The sequence below is a fragment of the Apostichopus japonicus genome, chromosome 7 (genome assembly GCF_037975245.1).
Source record: "Apostichopus japonicus isolate 1M-3 chromosome 7, ASM3797524v1, whole genome shotgun sequence".
Classification (NCBI taxonomy): Eukaryota; Metazoa; Echinodermata; class Holothuroidea; order Aspidochirotida; family Stichopodidae; genus Apostichopus; species Apostichopus japonicus.
In genome coordinates, this window is record NC_092567.1 from 13,768,197 (window position 1) to 13,789,495 (window position 21,299).

General features: G+C 37.5%; 1 protein-coding gene across 4 annotated transcripts in view; it reads right to left on the reverse strand.

The window, feature by feature from the left end:
- LOC139969391 (signal peptide, CUB and EGF-like domain-containing protein 3) overlaps positions 1–21,299 on the reverse strand; it is a 109,801-nt gene that overhangs the window by 38,382 nt on the left and 50,120 nt on the right. For 3 of the 4 annotated variants that reach the window (XM_071974306.1, XM_071974308.1, XM_071974309.1), the window contains exons 4-5: positions 3,386–3,505; positions 1,622–1,744 (exon numbers count right to left, since the gene is read on the reverse strand). In XM_071974306.1, coding sequence (XP_071830407.1) covers positions 1,622–1,744; positions 3,386–3,505 — 243 coding nt within the window. Of the gene's footprint in view, positions 1–1,621; positions 1,745–3,385; positions 3,506–19,462; positions 20,868–21,299 lie in introns of those variants that run through there. The other variant, XM_071974310.1, reaches the window with a different exon arrangement.

Below are 21,299 nucleotides of genomic sequence, written 5' to 3' on the forward strand. Positions count from 1 at the left end.
GGCTGGATCTCGAGTGAGATACAATAATTGAATTAGGTAAGTTATTGGCAGTAAAACAGCCAATGTTTGGTTTTTGCAGAGCTTTCGAGCAAAACTAGCTCTTCTTCAGTGCATGATCACCGAAAGTGATATATATATATATATATATATATATATATAAATATATATATATGTATATATATTAATATGTGTATATATATATATATATATATATATATATATATATATATATATACATATATATATATATACATACATAAATATTAATATTTTTACATATATATATATATATTTATATATATAACATATATATTAAATATATATTTGTATATATATATTAATATATATGTATATATATATATATGTATATATATATAAATATATATATATGTATATATATTAATATATATATATACATACAAATATATTAATATATATACATATATATATATTTAATATATATGTTAATCAATATGTTAATCAAATTAATAATGTTAATCTTCACGACCTAAACAAATGTGCAAAAATAGCAAGTCAAATAAAATTCTGCACTTGCAATATAATAACTATCATCCAACATGATGAGTCGCCACTAGTAAAATTCACAACATGTGATTCCACCTCCGAAAACATCGCTCAGAGCCATTGAGGACATTCATAATTTTCCACGACGAAGGGAATTGACCAGTCAATTAATCCAGTAATAAACCATATCTATAATTTATGATAATCAACGCCTTAACGGCTTGTTGCCATCATCTTCTACTCGGAGATCATCTACATTATCCACAATGTAAAGAATGAAAACAAAAATCTAGAAATACTCTCTCACAATGAAATTTCTAATCTATTTAAAGCAGGGTTTCCCTAACTTTATCCCCCCCCCCCTCCCCGAACCCCTGTGGATGTCAGAGTTGTCCACGAACCCCCAACTTTTCGAGACACGATCTGAGTCATTATTATACTTTAATACCCATAAGAGTGCTTCGTAAAAGATCAAGTATAAGATAGCATGGTAGGGTACTACATATGGCAACATATGCGTATATAGAACGCGAAAAGAGTTTGTCGATAGGTACGACTTTTGTACAGTACTAAATTATATGACATATCAGATGTCGCTCAACAAAAAGAACTCTAGTTATGACTTTCAGAAACGTCTTACAAACCCCTGGGATGGACTCACGAATCCCCTGGGGGTTCATGCACCCCAGTCAGGGAACTCCTGATTTAAAGCTAAGTTTTACACTCAATGTTCTTCGTAATACCAAACTTTTTGGACATTAGCTAATAGAAACCGACATTTAGTGACAGCAATGTAAGAATGTTAAAATGCATCGAGCCAACAATGAATTAAGATCAATTTAAAAATGTCGAAATACCGTTCGTTGTGACAATTCTGTAAAAAAAAGTAGCAAACTTTGATGTATTCAGTATAGTTACTTTGATTTTCTCTCCTGTTGTGAGCTTGACTTTAACCAAACCATCAGGAAGAAGGCAGCAGTCTAGACGACCTAACACAATATTGACCTCTTTATCGGTCTCAACATTTACACCTCGTGAGGAGGATCCAAGTCACCCCACGCAGTTATTATTTCAACCGAAGTTTGAACTTTCTTACCAATACAGTCCTTCCCTTCTGAATGTAGCTGGAAACCAGGGTAACAGGAACACTCATAGGTACCTGGTAGATTGTTGCACGTGTGAACACAGCCGCCATTTTTAATTTGACATTCGTCGACATCTGTCGAAAAAAAACACAGTGGTCACATAAACTAGTAGACCGGTACAAGATCATTTTCAAAGATGTCAGATGAATATACAGGTAAAGGTAATTGTTGGTTATCGCGCCTACTTGTTATAGTCCAGGTACGATTGTCCAGTCTGTGAATAATAAAGGCTAAAGGTAAATGAAACGACAGTCCTTCAATTGAAGCTCTTTCTGCACCAACGGTACAGGTCGGGTGAAAGCTGTAGAATCAGAATGTAAAACCTTGTTCTTTGACCCAAAAAAAGACGATAGATCTTCTTCCATAAATCATTTTTGTTATCCAATAAAAACAAGCATTCCGTGTTTGATTTATCTACATTTTTGTTGTTGGGAATGATAGGAATACATGAAAATTATACATAAAATATGCTCTTACTGAATGTCTGTGTTGCTTGCATATTGGTCTGTTCCTGTGGCACTTTGCTGTAAATTTAGCTTTTAAGGTATGAAATTTAAATAAGTACAGTTGGCGCACGCGCATTGTGTATATGTTTTCAATGAGGTTTTAAGGTATTTACGTTATCGGGTTTTGGTTTAAGTGTATACATCGTTTACTATATAGGATTAATTAAAACTGGCATTCAAGTATTCGATATTATTAAGCAAGTTTGCTGTTGATTTCGATAAATATTCGATACTACTTTCTAATTTTCTAAACAAAACGTAGTCGTTAGTAAGTCACTTTTTAGTCTGAATTTCTTTGACGTATGTTTATCAATTTAAACCATATTTTGAGCAAATAAGAGTGAAATCATATAGCGGTTTTATGTAACCAATGCGTTATCTTTTGTGATCTAAAAATATAAATAGTGAGCCAACCTGTTGTATGAAAGCCTTAGCGCGTTGACTTATTGAAACTATTTAAACAGGACTTGGGAAAAACTAGATAATTACCAAGGATGTGAGCCAATGTCCTCGTATATACACATTCATGCACACAAGGACATTCAACAATGATGACGTTTGTCTTCACTAACTGCAGCAATACTCAATTGAAGGATTTAAGATCATCTTTCACCACGGCGTCCGAAGAAACAGTTATTATTTGAGATGCATCGTTTTACTACTTTAATAATAGCTTCTATAGATGAATAATTTAAATTAATTCATGATATTTTTTAAATTTATTATTTAGTCATGTTATTAAAGCTGTCTATCAATAAAAAATTTAAAAAAAATTGTAGGCCTTAAATCTGCGTTACTACTTTATTTGAAATCGTCCAAATAGGAGAATACGAAAAGTGGGAAATGAGAAAAACAGCTAAGTTTGAATTCATTTCATCATGTTGTTTATTTGAAGCTGTCAATAAACTGCGTAAAAGTACTAGCAATGTTTGATAAGACGATTTAACTGATTTTTTCAAACTATCAAGACTTTGATAGTTTGAGTTCTATATTAGAGTGCTATATAGAGATTATTGACGTCAATGACATCATAGGTTAATATATCCTGATATAAATGTTTCCAGAACACAGTGGACCTGCATGCACTGTCAATAATTACCCATGCATATCACCTACCGCCCGAATCGCCTCTGGGATCACTATGGCAACTTCCTTGAATATTAAACTCGATGAATCGATCGAACTGATTGATCAATCGATATTGCCTACCTATACAGGAAGTGCCTTGTCGACTGTAACCATCTTTACAGGAACACCTGTAGGACCTTTGGGTATGCATACATACGGCATTTTCTTCACAGCTTTGGTCATCAATACACTCGTCTACCTCTGCAGCAGTGGGAGAGAAATGAAGGAGAAGCGGTGGCGGTTGAAAAGCGATGAGGCATGCAAGGGTTAAAGGTCAATGAAGGCAAACTTAACAATGCATATAGTCACTATATCAAAGAAAACATCAACATAAGTGCACGTGAACTTGTAAGCAGCTACATGTGTGTATTCGAAGCTCAACCGTAGAATGTGTACTGTGCATTAACACACTATGAAACTATACTTGCATCATATCACACATGCTCACATGAATGGTCAGTGAATAGCTTATGTCATCTCTGAGCATGCAACAAAGTAGTTCTCTCTTGCAACAACATTACCCACCCCTGTAAACTCCCTACTAACCCCTGTTAAGCCCGTCACCGCTTATTTACTCGACTTTATACATCAACTTGCACTAAGTTTGGTTTGACGGAAAGTCATTCTATGATCTTGCACTATAGAGTACAACCCCGGGTACATATACGAGTCAATAAGAAGCCCTGGACTTAAGGTCTGTTTTCTCAGGTTTAAGATAGCAGGCTGCCTGTTCACCCTATAGAACGCCGCAATATTTAAAGAAACAGTGTGCAATTAGATACCATTATACGTGTTGAAATCGATTATTATGGATGTTATCTGAGACTGACCGTCATCACTATGCAGGTGTGTAGCCTGGCTGTAATTGACATTATTACAAGACTGCTCGGTAATTTAGAACATTTCCGATTAACTTTCTTCATGTGAATATAAAGTGTCTGGGCGACAAACTTAGAATAGAATTAAACCAAGCCATACTAATGAATTAATCTTAATTTAGTGAAGGATTCTCCGGCACTTTTCCCTGCAGTTTGATTAATTGCAATCACTCGATAGATTGGAGTATTGCCGAAACAATGAAATATCATAAACAGCTGGTTTGAAAGAGAGTGGTATTTCTTTGTCTGTATGAAAGTGGTCACCCAAAAGAAAGCAGCATCTAAGTATCCACTACCAAGCATAACCCACATCTTCATAGATCCAATTAATAAAACTCATACGCGTATACGGAATTGGTTCATCATTCCAATGTTGTTTTAAAGTAAAAACTCTCTTTAAAGTAAGCTTCTTTATTTCATTTTCATTTCATTTTTCTTTACAAGGTCCCAAAGTACTTGCTTTGAACATATTCTTTCGGGTAGAATGGGTTTATATTTCTCAACAGCATTTACACTGCGTCGTCACTCGAGTAAAAACAAAGATGACGTGACGACAGACATCCTTTCGGTCGATTTCGTTTACAAGGAATAATGTTCCTTATATTTGAATATATTACCCTAAACTAAAATAAAGCTCATGCGGAAGAGAGTTAAGGAATGAAATATTGGGGTGGGTTTTCCACCTAGTAGTGTAGAATATTTCTATATTCTATAAGTGTCACACCGTCTGCCTACGGGATATCCCCTTTAAAAAGCAGCTCGTTATTGTTGCTATAAAACCAACCACATATACTCTGCATTAAACTTTATAAAATGAAGACGCTCTCTTGGATCTTTCTAACAAATTGACTGTTGATCGACGAGCAATTTTGTTTTTGTCTGCCACTCGATATTTAAACAATGTTTCAAAAACATTTATTACATTGATATATTGCTTTAATTACTTTCTAATAATTCCTTGTAGAGGAGCTAATAAACTGAATTCTCATCATATCGTATCATAAAAGGATATCATAACAAATTCATCCCAAATCACTGCTTCGACCTTTTTTTCGGTAGAGTTTTTATTTTAATTTTAATGTTCTTCTCGTGATATCGTAATGCACCTTTAACTGCGTAGTTTTCATAAGAAGCAAACAACAAAATTGTCGCGAACCTTGAAACAAACTCTGATAAATTTAGAGGTAGACTTAAATTTCCAGGCACGAAAGTTTGCCCATCGAGAAGCAAGGGGGTTTTCGTGCTGTTATGAAGTGAACTGCTTTGAAGTTTACCTCTCAACACTGCCAGTATCTGTGAAATCATTTACTTTGCCTGCGGTGTCCCTTAACGTCTATCATGTTCAATTATAATCAAGCTTTTGTCAGGGATGGTTTTCGTCTAAAAGAGGAAACATTCACAAACTTGAGGAATGCGGTGAATTTATCGAGTACCTCTATCTCTCTTTCGTAAAAGGAGAGAGTTTTTATTTAATTAAGGGAGAAAGAGTGTAAATTTCCCTTTTGATAAATTTGGGAAGTAAACCTGCTTGTTTACACATCGCTTGCCAGGTGCGTTATGATACCGTATAGCCCCTCGATGTTCGATGTGATTATCGTCATTGTTGAAAGTTAATGAAATACATTTAAGAGGTAACATTCCCTCATTCATTAATAAACAAAACGTGTTACATTCTGGACATTTTACGAAATCTTTGCAAACATTAAACCTTTTACCAATTCAATAAGAGTACAAAGATTGAAATATCCTTGAAGTTACGGTAGTTCTAACATTTTTCTTTTTAGTCTTCAATCCGACAACAGGAATGCCGTGGTTCTGCTATTTCCTGTACCAATCTCATACCCCCAAAGTGTTGATTATTACTATAGGACAACTATGTGCGTTTAGGGTAATACCGGCATACAGACCAATACGGCCCAACCTATCACCGATTTGGGATCCTGGTAAAAGCAACTAAAGAACCTAGGAGGATACCTTGAGTTACTAATTCATTTTGATATGTTGTTTAACCTTATATATCTCTTCTATCAGCGCAGATTGCATTTCACTATTAGCTTTGGACAAATATTCCTTAAACATCTGCTCCTAACCAATTTAGATCTCTGTACTAATTTGATAACATTCATCAGATTCAACACAAACTTCAATTGGAAGAGAGACTTTTATTTTCTCAAGAAAGATGTTTACAGTGCATTGCAAATTTCCACGTGATGTCGAATCTCACAGCTAGTGTTCTTTTTTGTCCATATGTACTAGGTAGAACCATGGGCGGCGATCCGTACTCTAGAGTACTATCTAAGCGTAGCGCCACCATCGGTTGGCGCGAAGCGTACAAGAAAATTTTGGGATTTACAAACCCTCCAGATGGCCGGAAACGGCACTTCCCGAGGTTTCCAAGCGGCATATACCCAACTTTAAAATAGGGATATCATGTCCGAAATATCTCATAATCAGGATCCAAAATACTTTTTTTTTTAAATTTCGGGTGTTATTTTGGGAAAATTGCCCCTGTCAATCTTGTTTCAGGCGCTACGTTAGAATGTTCGAGAGCTCTTTTATATTATTCGATGAAGAAAATGGCCTCATGCAGGCCATTATATGCCTATACACATGCAATACACAATTACACATAGTTACATTCCTAGGTACCGATTGCTAAGGCATCCGGGTGAAACGTGTATGAAGCATTACCCTGGTAACATGAGATTCTGAGCTGATCGAGGGAACATGTACGTGTGTAGGCCTACTATAGGGCCTATATGAATACTATGAGGGTGCATATATGTACTATATCAATACCGTGGGCGCAATAATACATTTGTTGTTATAGGGCCAATGAAGCCTACAGTCAACTATTCTTGCTTTATAAAGACGGTTTATTTGAAAAGATCGCACTGCGTTTATTGTAGGCGAGAAATGAAGCTAAAAAAGAGCCGTACATTCACGATGATGCATAAATGTAGGCATGAAAAAATTCTTATCCCTGGCATTTGGTGGGGGGATATGGTGTATTACATCCCCTCCACCCATTTTCATGGGGGATATATCCCCCCTCCCCCCCCCCAGGATTGCCGCCCATGGGTAGAATGAACATGGTTTGGTTGAGTTATATGATAGGATTAACATGAACAGTTAGGTCTCCACTGGGGAGCCACGTTATCGTTAAATTAGCCTTTACTAAGCATTTCAGATCTTTCATATTTATTAAAGCTGAATATGATGAAAGAGCTATAAAAGCATAACTTATTTCTTCTTTTTTATAGCTGGATTATGACGTAGGCCACTTAAAGAATAATATGCTGCCTAACATCATCTTTCAACGGAGACTTAAGTTCTTCGTTTTTTTTTATCACACTGAAATCCGATAAAGAAAATGCTAAATAAGATTTGCCACGACATGGAAGAATTTTCAGACATTGACTTCGAACGATATTAAAGCAAATCAAATGAATGCTGAAGGTGACATCTTTACGGTCGTGCAGCAAGGCAAATAGATATTGACAATTTGCGGTGATCTTAGATACGGATGGCCGCTGAGTCGTGGTCAAGACGGTTTCAAGAAAAGCCGAACACCCATAGGGGTATTTAAATTGACTCTATTTTAACGGATTTAGAATTTTCTGACACTTATGATGTGCGTGAAATGGCCTTTCCACGGGCGGAGGTTATTTTTGGGTTTTATGAACGGCTGATACGGCGTATTCATTCCATCGTAGTACTTCGATAGGAGACTATTCTATGACGTTTCTTGCAGTATGAAACATGGAATGCTACAACCTTGGTATACTGAAATACTATATGCAAATTGCAAGAGAATCGACTATTCTTGCAGACTTGACAGAAGGAAAATGAAAATATTATCCCTGAATTGGAGCATATGACAAACATCTGAATCTTACATGTCAGTACTAAGACATTGGACGTAATGCAGTTAAAGCAAACATGGCTACTGTCTGAAGGGAGTCATATTTATGACTGTACCTTTACAGACAGTCTGACCAATGGATCATCAGTTACTATGGATGACATACAACTAAAAGTTTGTGTCATAAATGTATATTCTGAAACAAAAATTGTCTCTGCCGTTTTAACAAGAAGATCAAGATCTTTTGAATTGCTATGATTTGATAATTACCTGTTTCATATAATGAAATTCCAAGCTTTTTTCAATAACCTCATCGGTTAAAAGTGATTAAACTAACACTTTATCCGACATTAGATGTGTGTGCTGATTGATATACAGACTGATACGTATATACCATTTACAAAACTTATTTAAAGACACACGGAGAACAAGCCTTCTTGCAGAGGTAATCCTGTGTGATATTTTAACTATTTATGAACTTGGCCCAGCTGACTACTGGTAGTTTAATATAAATATGTGTTACAACATCAACAATACATGTGTGAAAATCATAAACGGCGTCATCTAAAATCTACCTTACTCCCCCTCTCCAGGACGCTATATATGAGCCTCAAACCGTCAGGAAGTATTAACATTGTTACTTGAACCTGCTTTCGGAAGTGTTATCACTCAATCACTCGCCGCAGGGTAAAAATGGCAATTCTAAGAGGGTAACCCTGGGGTGCCAGAGAAACATGAGGTAAATTCTCGCCAAAACGACCACTTCTGCAGTGATGTACTAATTGCAGAAGATTGACGCTGTCAGAACAACTTAGGGCGATATGTGCTGCACACATACCGTTTATTTTGATGTTTCCGTCACATTGCAGACAGTATTCTTAGAAAGTACTTCTATAGAGATGTCTTTCAAATAAATACCCTATACCAGAATCCGAGGGGTCATACCACTCCCCAAAACAACCATAAACCCCTGCACGTCCTGTGTACCAATGAGAGGTTTACTAGCAAACACAGGTTTACGTGGTTGGTATTTATATTTAGTTTAGATTTAACATTATATACTCTAAGTTTCATAATCAGCATGTTCAAGAGTATAGCAGGCTCTGACACTTAAATACGTTTTGGTACTATAAAACAAATCACTCCTAACCCTTAGCAAGGAAAACTAGCGAGGGTTCACTGTGCTGATAATACACCCTTATTAGTTCAAGTCATTGATCCAGTCCAAACCCGTCAACATTTTGACTGTGATGTCATGATGAGGGTTTTCTAGTCACAAATATCGCCATTCTAATTAAAAGGACAGATACTGCATTGGATCATGGATGTTAGCCACTTTTCCCAGGAGTAGTTCAGTAGATAATGCAAGATAACTGGTAATGTTATGTAAATTTGTTTATAAATAAAACTCATCTTCTAGCTTCATGTTGATTGGATTAATACTTGCGATAGCCTTCAGGCCAGTTATTATTAAAAAAAAAGTTTTATAAAAGGAGTAATCGATAAACATAAGGCGTAAACGAGACCCAATTACATGCGGAAATACAGAAGCAAATAGAATTAGTGCGTGGTATCATCCACAGCAGTGGGTCTGCCCCTCTACCCCGTCCAAATTGAAAATACTGAGCCAAACAGATAACTTAAATTCTTTAAAAAGCTTAATATCTTGAAATAGCTAGACCAGCAAATGACATACATCAAAGACAACTCTACACAGTATTTAGCGAAAAAAAAAAGATTTCAAGATATCACTCAAAATGAAATCGTTGCACGTCTAATTACACAAAGCAAATCTCATTTGTTGATATTTCATTGTCAGTCAAGAGTTTAAGAAATCTTCTCATTTGTTTGATCTTTAAATGGCAGGGTTTGATTTTCCAATAAAATTGATGAGCACAGCATGGAAACATCAATAGACAAAAGAGGAACCATTGCACAATTAGAAAAGAATTTACTCACAAAACTCTTTACCCTCCGAAGATTACTGAAGAAGAACCTAGCGACAAAGGTTAGGACCTCATGTTGTGCCGCACTACACAGTCTTTTACTAAACAAACACGAGTAAGAACTACAAGGGTCTTCGGAATCAGACATTTTGAGATGAAAAGATGCCGAAAGTAAACCAGATTTTATCCAAGAAGCCAAGAACCTTTAGGCGCATGTTCCATACGTGAATGGAATAGTTTCTAACACGGCAGGACGTACGTAAATAGGTATGGGAATTATTTCTTAGATGATTTCACACGTAACTCAAACCGGAACACGATGGAGCAGCCTTGTCTCCCGGTCCTACGAGGAAACATTATTTTATCACGTGAACAAATTTATACATCTTTCCAATTCCGTAGACCCCTCAGCTACGATATGAATATAATTGACTATCGTCTTAAAACTCAAACAACCCATCTTTATGAGCCATAACCAATTCAACCAAGTTGCTCATCAATTTTAATTTTCCTTTCACAATGTTGCTTCTACATTCAATTTAATCATGCAGATATTTCTAGTATTAGCTTTCGTAAATGCATACAAGTTTCAGCTCAACCTCCCATTCCCACCCCCAAAACAACAGGTATAACTAGTTGAGCTCATGAAGGGGGGGGGGGGGGGGGTTGAGCTAAGGATGGAACAGGCACTGGACACGTGCTTTTGAGAGGCCCTTGGAAACTAGAGCCGTAGATATATATCCATACGGCTCTGTTGGGAACATGAAGCAACTGCACATTTGCTCCACAGACTTTATGTACCAACCACATAGCGAGTTAGTGATACGTTGTAATGGTGGCATCGGTTGAGAATCGGACAATTCCCCAATTAATCAGTCCCCACTTTGTAGGTACGTGTTACCCTGCATATCTGAGACGAACACTTCATAACCTCTTCTACCACTTACAAATGTTTAGTAGATTTTGTTGGTGTTACATACTCGAGCAAACCGAACCCGTTATTTTCCTATGCGGCCAGAGTTAACTCTTTCATAACCATTTCGAAGCCACTTGCTTAGGCATCAGTTGCTGCTTCTTGTTGTCTGTCATGAATACTATTTCTTCTATCAGATAAAACTACTCGGCACATCACTTTAAAACACACAGAACACACACACACACACAATGAACAGGAAACAGAAGGAAACCGTGTACGAATCGTTCCGTCTCATTAATTTGGTACACAGATGTCACATTTCAATTAGACAGGGAATCTTATGTTCAAACTGCATAAGCTTGTGTCAAACAGGTTTCTTCTTTTAAATTCAAGTATTTGTTCCTGTAGTTATATATATTTTTTTCTAAATAGCTAATAGTATAAATCAATGTATTTTGTCGACTGATTTAACATTTGTAATAGTTTCTTCCTTCGGCTATACATGTGTTTGTACAGCTGATGGTATAGCGCAACTGGGTCATACATGACATCATATTGGTGTAAACAACCTGTTACCGTCTCAAATCGTCCACAACTAACACGTGTTATTAATAACCTACGCACAATGTATCAACTTATCCAAATTAGCATATACGTGTGTTAGAGAATAAATGCAACTTGATCATAGGAAACATTCCAGCTTGAGTTTATTACGATAAACTTACATTTCTTTAATACAAGAGAAACAATCCACGCTTAATTTTGCAATACTTTGTCGTTTAAATTTATCATGTAAGTGACACCAATGTGGCAACATATGAAGCAGGGGATGAAAACTAGGAGCTCAAATTAATACAAGTTGACAACATATTCGAATTGACAACCGCTGTCTACATGCTATTATCTCGGACAACTTTGTCAGGATAATACATTGTCTGTCCGGACTGATGGGGTCCTTATTACTGCTCTACGTGATAAACCAAATCGTAACGAGGGATACAGTGAATTAAGCAGTCTGGTTACATTACTACCATAGGACCCTATGCCACAAAAGTGTCTATCATTGTGTTAATGACACAATGGGAAAAGTTCCTCATTTTGTGAACACAACATGATTTATGTGTCCATGTGTAGAAATACAACATGATTTATGCGTACATGTGTAGGGACACAACATGCTTTATATGTACATATGAAGGAAAGTAACATGGTGTAGGTGTTCATGTGTAGGAAGGTAATAAGGTGTAGGTGTACATGTGTAGGAACACAGCATTGTGTAGGTGTACATGTGTAAGAACACAACAAGTTGTAGATGTATATGAGTACAAACAACATGTTTCCTTATTGTGTATAGGTGTACATGTGTAAGAACACAACATGGTGTAGGTGTACATGTGTAGGAACACAACATGGTTTAGGTGTTTGTAGATAGGAACACAACATGGTTTAGGGGTACATGTGTTATATTATGATTTAGGGTTACATGTGTAGGAACCAAATACACTTAAGTTGTACACGTGTAGGAACATAATATGGTTTAGATATACATGTGTAGGAGCAAAGCATGCTTTAAAGGGGCGTATCCAGGATTTTCTGACCCGGGGGCGCCAATTCCTATCTGAGCGGAGCGCCACCATCGGTTGGGCGGCACTTCTCAGGCTTAAAAATGACCAACCAGATGTACACTTTTGCCTGAGAACCAAGTATTTCCCAATTTTTTTTTTTTATCCATAACCTTTTTTAAGATTGTCACCAGTCACAAATCATGTTCGACCTCATCGCATGTCCTGTGGATCATTGCTTGTGTAGGTGATTCTACGTCGCGGCCCACAATACCTGTCAGCCCCACTGTTCAAGGTTTTCCCCATCCACACAAGACATTTCGTTGTTTACATTAGCATCCCGCGGTATACTCGCAACTTTCACGGATCGTAAGGTACACGATGGCATACGATGTAATAACCGATGCTGACTTATATGATATTGACATTGACATGCTGAACGCGCGCGGAGCGCGCGAAAACGTTTGGTTATTTTTTTTCGGGCCAGTCGGTACAGCCCCATATCAAATTGGGCTCCTACGCCCATGACTTCACACATAGACAGTTTTGAGGCTGTTCATCTTTGAAAACCATTTTCATGCTCATTGATATAAGGTGATACCTGCTGTTTGCTTTACAAATTCGAGCAGGCGCGTAGCGAGGAGTTTGCCAAGTGAGGGACGAAGCCTGTTGGCAAACTATCACCATGTGTTGGCGCGAAGCGTACAAGAACATTTTTGGCCGAAAATGCCTCCCAGATCGCTGTAAATGGCACTACCCAGGACCACTTGTTGGCGCGAAGCGTACAAGCGAATTTTGGCCAAAAATACCTCCCAGATCGCTGGTATAATGACACTTCCCCGGCCTTGTATGTTGCATTTAAGCATTTTTTATTTTGAAATTACTAACGATATCATAAAAAAATATGCTCAAGGGGGGTGGGGGCAGTCGCCTTCCCGAAATGCGCCATGTTCCCCGAGTTCGAGACCAGCCACAGTTGGTTTCATAGCAGGTTTCATATACACACACGCGCGTTATGATAGACCATATATAGTATATATGTACATATACATTATTGAGAGAGGACAAAATGGAAACGTCAAAAATGGAGTTGACGATGTTAGGGGAAGGGTGAGGCGCACGCCCCTTCCGAAATCCTTGATCAGTCACTGGCTACCCTGTGTATATAATAGGGATCAGCGCTGTAATGATGTCAGTGTTTCTCCGTCTCTTCCAGGTGTCTTGGCGTATTTCTTTTACTCCCTACTTTCTCCTTTTTCTCTCTTTCTTCTTTTTCTTTTCCCTTCCTTCCTCTCCTCCTCCTCTTCCCCCCCCCCTCTTTTTTCCCTTTCTTCTTCTTTTTTTCTCTCCTCTTTTTCTTACCCGGGGGCGCGCCCCAACGCCCCCCTGGATACGCGCCTGCTTTAGGTGTACATGTGTAGGATCATAAAATGGTTTAGATACATGTGTATGAGCAAATCATATAGTAAAATGTAGTAAATTATTAGGCTATAGTTGTACACGTGTAGGAACATAATATAGTTTAGATGTGCATGTGTAGGAACTAAGTATGCTTTGGGTGTACATGTGTAGGAACACAGCCAACTTTAGGTGTAGGAACGAGGAACAAATTCATGTAAATCGTTCACCAAATCAGGGCTTTTCTGAAGACATCTCAAAATGTTATGAATTATAAAGGGTTATATTTGACAAAAACATGTACAGACAACCTGATTGGTGTCAATATGATTTTAAGATAGGTCCAACATTGCTAAAAATAAATTTGAAAATCAGTTGACTCGTGATTTGCTCATAAATTACCCCATAACTTAAAGTAATAAACACATACAAGTTCATGTACCTCCCCATCATGTTATAGATGGTTGAAACCACTTCCATATTATAGACATGTCCCTTGAAACATGTGCGGCTCATCCATTAATATGGCTGGACGATTGACTCTAAGTCACCTACTAGTCAGGTCGCTCAGATACAGCACACAACTCAATAGGAATACATAACCTGGTCTTAAATAACATGTTTTCAATGCATTACGTATTTGTCTAGTACAAATGACACTGGCAATGGATTATTTTGAACATATTGGTCTGCACTGAGAAGTCATAGTCCTCGTGCAGTTCGCTTTGCAGGAGCTTAGCAGGGTTTCACCGTATATATTAAAGACCGGTATAGAAACATAACCAGCACTTTATTGATGCACTGTTCTGCCTTATGTCATGCTTAATAGCCAAGCAGGCCCATAGCCGTTCAGGTGCACCAGGGTGTGGGTGGATAACCAATGTACCCCTCCCCTTCCTCATTTTGACGTCGCACGAATACATTTACCCTCCTTTAAAGGTAGTCAGTAAAGGCCCCAAATTATAGCATGCTATCATTGCTAGAAGTTTACAAAAAGTACTTTCCTGGAGGTCTTTACTCTCCAAATTGTTCTCAGACATTCTAAATGAAAACACAAGATGTTTGAATGTCCCAGTGAGGTTTATTTCCTCCAGGGTGATAATAAAAAAGAGTTTAAGAATTTTGACCAAAGGTGACCAAATTTAAAAATCTGGCATATTTGGGGCCAATATACCTTTACAAGCGCTATCTCACTGCCCCTCCGCATTCAGAATGCCGGGCTACCGGCCTGGGGTCTTCTCTTAGTGACTTTACATTAAGAGGATGTGGAGAAGAAGTCATATATATTTGGTTGACTGACAGGATCGTATTGGTTCACGGGATAATGATAATTCCTGTAAACACACATTTACAGGAGAACGGACGAAAATGAAACGAAAAGCCCAAAAGAAGTCCTTGGTGTAGAGATACAAGACATTGAATGCTTTCGATCCAGCTAGGTTTCTTTCTTAACAAGAGGCACTCGAGACGTTGAGTACTGTCTATAAAGCACAGATTAACTGAACAATAAGTTGTGATTTGTAGCCATTCACAAAGGGCTTCGAATCAATCAACGGATACCGTATAAGAGCAACTACTACTTTTACTTTAACAATCCACGATTGACTATACCGGTAACTGCCTCAAGTTATTTTTAAGCTTGAGAGTCATTATTGAGAAGCAAAGAAAAAAAAGAGAGAAAAAGAGGAGAGGGATAGAGAGAGAGAGCCGACTGTCAACAGGGCAAAGGGAAAAGGCTTAATTAATGGTTTGGTTGGTTAATAAAGAGGGGTTTTAGTAAAGATTCCTTGCACTGACGGTTGGATATCCTTATCAGTATGTTGCCGTTTAATCGCTGGACAATGACGACGTGCATTTAACTGGAAACAGAATCAACAAAAGACTTCTTTGGCTTGTAAACAAGTTTTCTTAGCCAAACAAGGGAGGTACAAACTGGGTTTTCATCACTCTAAGGCACTTATGATGCGATTTTCGTAATTGTGTGTGCTTCTTTTCCCTTCAAAATCTGTTAACGAATTCGTTGACATAATCTTATCAACAACTTGCAAAATTCCAGTGCAACTGAGTCTCAAACATCTCTTTTCGATATTACAGTAATTCTCACGTTTTGGACACAATGAATCATAACATGATGCTTACTGATGTTTACTGATCTACATCGCTCACTTCAAGGAAAGTAGAGAGAAACTTGTCCAGAGGAGCGCTAGGCTGAGAAATATGTGTTACGCAATTGAGGAATTAAGATACGTTGTGACCACATATTTAAAGGTTTGTGAACAACAAAACAGCATCAAAATATTTAAAAAAAAACATTAAAAGTAAGGTATCCCTCCACGACACGTCCCCGTTTCTCTACCACCTTATTTCAGCATACAGTTATACATAACTTGCAATTCAGACTTTTAATAATTCAAACAATTCAGCCATTCTAATGTATATTTGCCTCATTTTCCCCACCTTCGTTGGACTCCCTTTCAATACACACTCACACACATCTCAGTTCCCTTCTTTTTACTAATACATGCACACAATGCGATTTTCTGCTTTACATTCTCACATAAAATGGTACCCTCTAAATAGAAAATACCAATGGGAAGGGATCAATTTGCTGGTAAAATAATAAAAACACAAAACTGTATTTTTTTACCTTGACCATCGAGAACTTTTTATCGTCAATTAAATTTAGATAAGGTTTATTGACCGAGTCGAGGAGTCTAATATTCGAAGATACTAAACAAACACTCTTGCTGTGAATTTAAATCGCCAAACTTCTGTTTCATGGTGACCCAGAAAATGAAAACACCGGACGCTATGCATTTTTTTCGCATGGAAACAAATGGTATTTTCTCCAGACGCCTCGGGCAGAAAATTACTAGTCTGTTCATCTCGACATTGGACTTAAAGGTTGCAAACAGGTAATTGTAATGGAACAGTCTGCAGATGATTCGAAACAGAGCGCATGGGCCTCTCAAGCTTCAAGATCATCATATCGCTCATCTAAATAAGCCCCTACTAATAACAAACCAGCGACCTCTGCATAAGCAGACTTGACAACAGTCTAGCCCTTTCCAGGAAGCAAACATTACTCACCAGCACTAAGTCAGTCTAGGTCCAGTCAAAGGGGCTTGGTAAATACCAAAACGTTCCATATTGTATGACGCTGTGTTTAAGTACTATTTCATAGTCTATGTAGCTATCGAAGGAACCTTAATTGTTCTAGTACAGAGTATTTTGGCCATGTTATTGCTACAAAGCATATAAACTTCCACTCACCATTCAAAAACTGTTTGGTAGCCAATTCAACGGACTTCAGCTACGTCGGTTTGCACATTAGATATTTAGGGTACCGTAACCAAATGATCGACACTTCAGAAGACAATGAAGGCTACTTCCTCCACCCATTCACCCCAACCCCTCCCCTACACCCCCCCATATTCACCCTTCACTATGAATTGCATTAACAACCTTATATACAAAGTTCTATATACCAGGTATCATTCCCTGAATAGGCCTAAAGAGGATTCTTCAAAAGTAATCATAATGTCATACAGGCATATTGAGATATCGGGAAGCCCGAAAATTGACCTGTGTGGACGCATGAAAAAAGGTCTACGGACACAGATTAATGACATTGTCCTAGTCACTCTAACGGACATTAGAAATGAAGAAAATAGCTGCAACTCCCACCAAACTCCACTAAAGATTGATCATTTTACATGTCTTTTCTTAATTCTAGTTTATTGATGAATAAACATTAGGTAATTATGCACATTGATGATGTAAAGGGAATGACTGCTTCATTTTCTGTTATGTTATTCCTTTGTTTTTACAGCCTTCGTTCCAAGGACACTGAACACATGTTTGTGGCCTAAGGCGATTCTTTGAAATATTTTATTGGAACATTTTTTAAGGAACATCATATTATTTAAATGATATATGTGGGCTTGTAATTAAGGGTTTATTTAGGGCTAAAATAAGAAATAGTGATGAGCACAACACTCTACGTCATAGTTTGTACATATTTAATGAGTTTCCCAAACTTTTAAAATGTGTGTATCTTGGAAAACGAACACAGCTTTTCGAAAAATGTCAACATATTTTCAATAGAGTATCACACCCAACAACTATACTGACTATGGGGCACCCTGACTTGGTGTTCGTAGTACTGTAATCATAATAGAAACGCAGGGTACGCAACACAACATACACAGTACGGTATACTGCAGGTATCATAATAGAAACGCAGAGTACGCTACACAACTTATACACAATATTCTAAACAACTGTATTATTTGTCAAGTATAATAAAGGAACTTCAAAATCATAAAGTATGCACTTTTTCAAGAATGTTGTCAACCATACAATGTACACTGAGTACACAATTGTTACCTATTTTAATGTTACTGCACAAAGAGGTAAGTTACCCAGACATTTTATATCAGACTAACTTCGTTGAGCGGCGGCAAACCTTAGACTTAAAATTCAATTAGTATATGACGGCTGTCAGTATTGACGTCGAGAAATATGATGCAGATACAGGGCATATTAATATCCCGTAATGACTACCAAATAAACTCAAAAGGAAAATTCTGATAACAGCATATGTGACATTTTTTTTTTTTTAGTAACCTTAACATACGGTTCTTTGGGAAGGGAGTGGCATGGGGAGAGGGGAGGGGGGAGGGGGAGAGTAACATTTCTCTATATAGTCCAAAAATATTTCAATATTTGGCCTCACCATCGGTTGCTATACATAGTACGCGAGTTCCAACATGTTTTGATATGTTCAGTGTTTAACTTATGTGGCTTTTCAGCACAATGTGCTTTGTAAATGTCGCAAACCAATCGAGACAATCAGTAAAGACAATTATGTGGTGTCGCAGTTACGTAATACGGACTTTTCAAATCCATGCCAGTCATGCTTTCCTTGAAGCATAAGAAAAGAATTGAATACAAGTACACACGCTATCATATGATTTGTCTTATAAATGATGGATTTCATATGCAGATTTATCAAAACGTATAACATTGACACTAGTATACAATGTATATTGCTACCAACTAAAAACGTCCTATATTTCTAATGCCGCTCTCCCGATGTGCTGCTATACAACTTGGGGGATCATCGCTTCACCAGACGAAATAATGAATACATTCAACTGCGTATAAGCAGGCAGGGCAAATATTTGTGTAAGAAAAATCAACACAAGGCGAATACTGTTACCCCATATAACCAGGGAATAAAAAAGAGGCAATTGTTCAGCAGGAATAATCTTAATATTACCATAATGAGAAACAAGTGTTAAGTCTCTCTTGTTTTACTTCAAAATGACGTCAATTTTGTTGAACATTCGCTTTGAAAATAATCGATTGCTTCCTGGCTGTGACCCACAAATAAAGCAAAGAAACGAAAATTCCACACTATAATGGACAATAGTCCGAAACTCACTGTTAAAAATATACGTTGAAAGCATTAAACAAAATCACACGAAGCGAATAATTTAATCTCCCCTCAGCGAGTGTTCTTACTACATATATTGTATGAGGCTTATATCTTATACTCTTCCATTAAAAGTACAAATGAACTACTTACCATCTTCTGGATTAAGTTCCTGTGTACGTCCGCACAAAATTAACAACGAGAAGAGGCTACAAATAAATGCTACATATAAACTTTCCATTTTTATACAGTTCTGATAATAATTCATTGCACTATTATAAGGGACCGGGAGCTATTCTAAATAATCACCATATTGCTTTTAGAGATTTCGCATTCCCACTTATAGTGGGCAGCTATTCAGAAGGTTCCGTCAAACGAAGTCTTGTTGAAGTCACAATCTTTCCTTCCCAACCTCCTCCCTAAGAGAGTTTTTCGCACTGTTGCACGTAAATCAATTGGTGCCAATTTTCCTTTAAGAGCTACCGACTGCAAGGGGTATTTGTAGAGTGCTTGCATTCTTGTCCTTGATTATCGGTTTGAATCCGTGCTGACAACTCGACCAAAGCGTGTATCTTCAAAACGCTTTTTCATGTGACGGGACAAGGTGAATATTTTAGACGTATGCCAGCCGTGACAGCTTACCCGCAAGTGGTTGGCACAATCTTACCTCGGTCTGGGAAGAAGTCTGTGACCATATTTAGTCGAGAACATGTATATAAGTAAGTGCGAAAAAACCAAGACAAACGGAAGCAGACGAAACGATTACAATATATATATGTTTGTCGATCGTTATATATTTATCCGAATTAAACCAATTTAACTTCCAGCCATCTTCGAAAGTGTTCGCAAACAAATGTCTATTTTTATATTCTATTATCAGGTCAAAAAATTCCCTCTCTTGAATGTCGTTGAAAACAAGGCTGTATAGCGCATCCAAACACGTGGGTGAATCCATGGCAACCGACTGTCCAAACACCCGACAAGACAGCTAAAGCAGGTTGACTATACTTTGCACCAGACCAAGACAGACAGCGACATTATTAGTCTTGATTTGTCTCATAATGTGACGCATGTCTCTCTTCACCACTTTCAGGAAATCCTGTTTCCCCGTCTCACCACTACAACACTGTAATCACATTTAATAAATAGAAGGCATTTTATTATTCGCTTCCATGGTAGATAAATAATGTAAAATACTCCATGCTTGTGGATACACGATATAATTGCATTTTTTTTTTAACAGTGTGCAATTGCACATAAGGTAACAGTCCACTGCGAAGGGGTGACACTGAATATGGATCAGTCTTTGTTACCTCGCTCATAGAAATGTTTCCTTGTAAACATTGCCCGTGGCCTTGCCCTCAAATAGCGTAACTACTCAACAATACCGATGGAAAAGAAAGAAGGTTCGTTAGCCCTATCAGTTTCGCTGGCGTCCTGAATATTCCCTCTATACATGTTTCGTCACAATCACGTGATGTTCTCTGCTTACTTACACCTTTGTTCCGAAGAGCGTCCTTACCAGTCAGTGTGTTAATCTTTATAATTGAATCCCTCGGATCGAGATAATGACGATGGCTGACTTCATCTTATAGGACTTGATATTGAGAGAGTCTTTACAACTTTCAAACTCACGGTTCTTGTTAACTACGTGGCTTCTGTTGTCACGTAACGTGTGCTTAAAGTTGCACTGGTTTTTGTTTTTGTTGATCATCGATGTAACAGTATACGCATATGGGTTGTTATGGAACAACTCCCTGGTATAAGCATAGGAGTTGTTGTTGTGATGGAAAAGGCGAAGTGAAATATTTCGTCTTTTTAAGAGCTAGTGTGTTTTCTTTTGATAGTTGGACAGTAACATTTTGTAAAGAAGAGACTTGGTATATAGAGTTAAACCATGGAGTTATAACAGGATGGCTGGAGGCCCAAATTTAATCCCGATATGGTTTAGAGCGTTAAAAGTCATGCACCGCTACCAATCCGTTTTGTA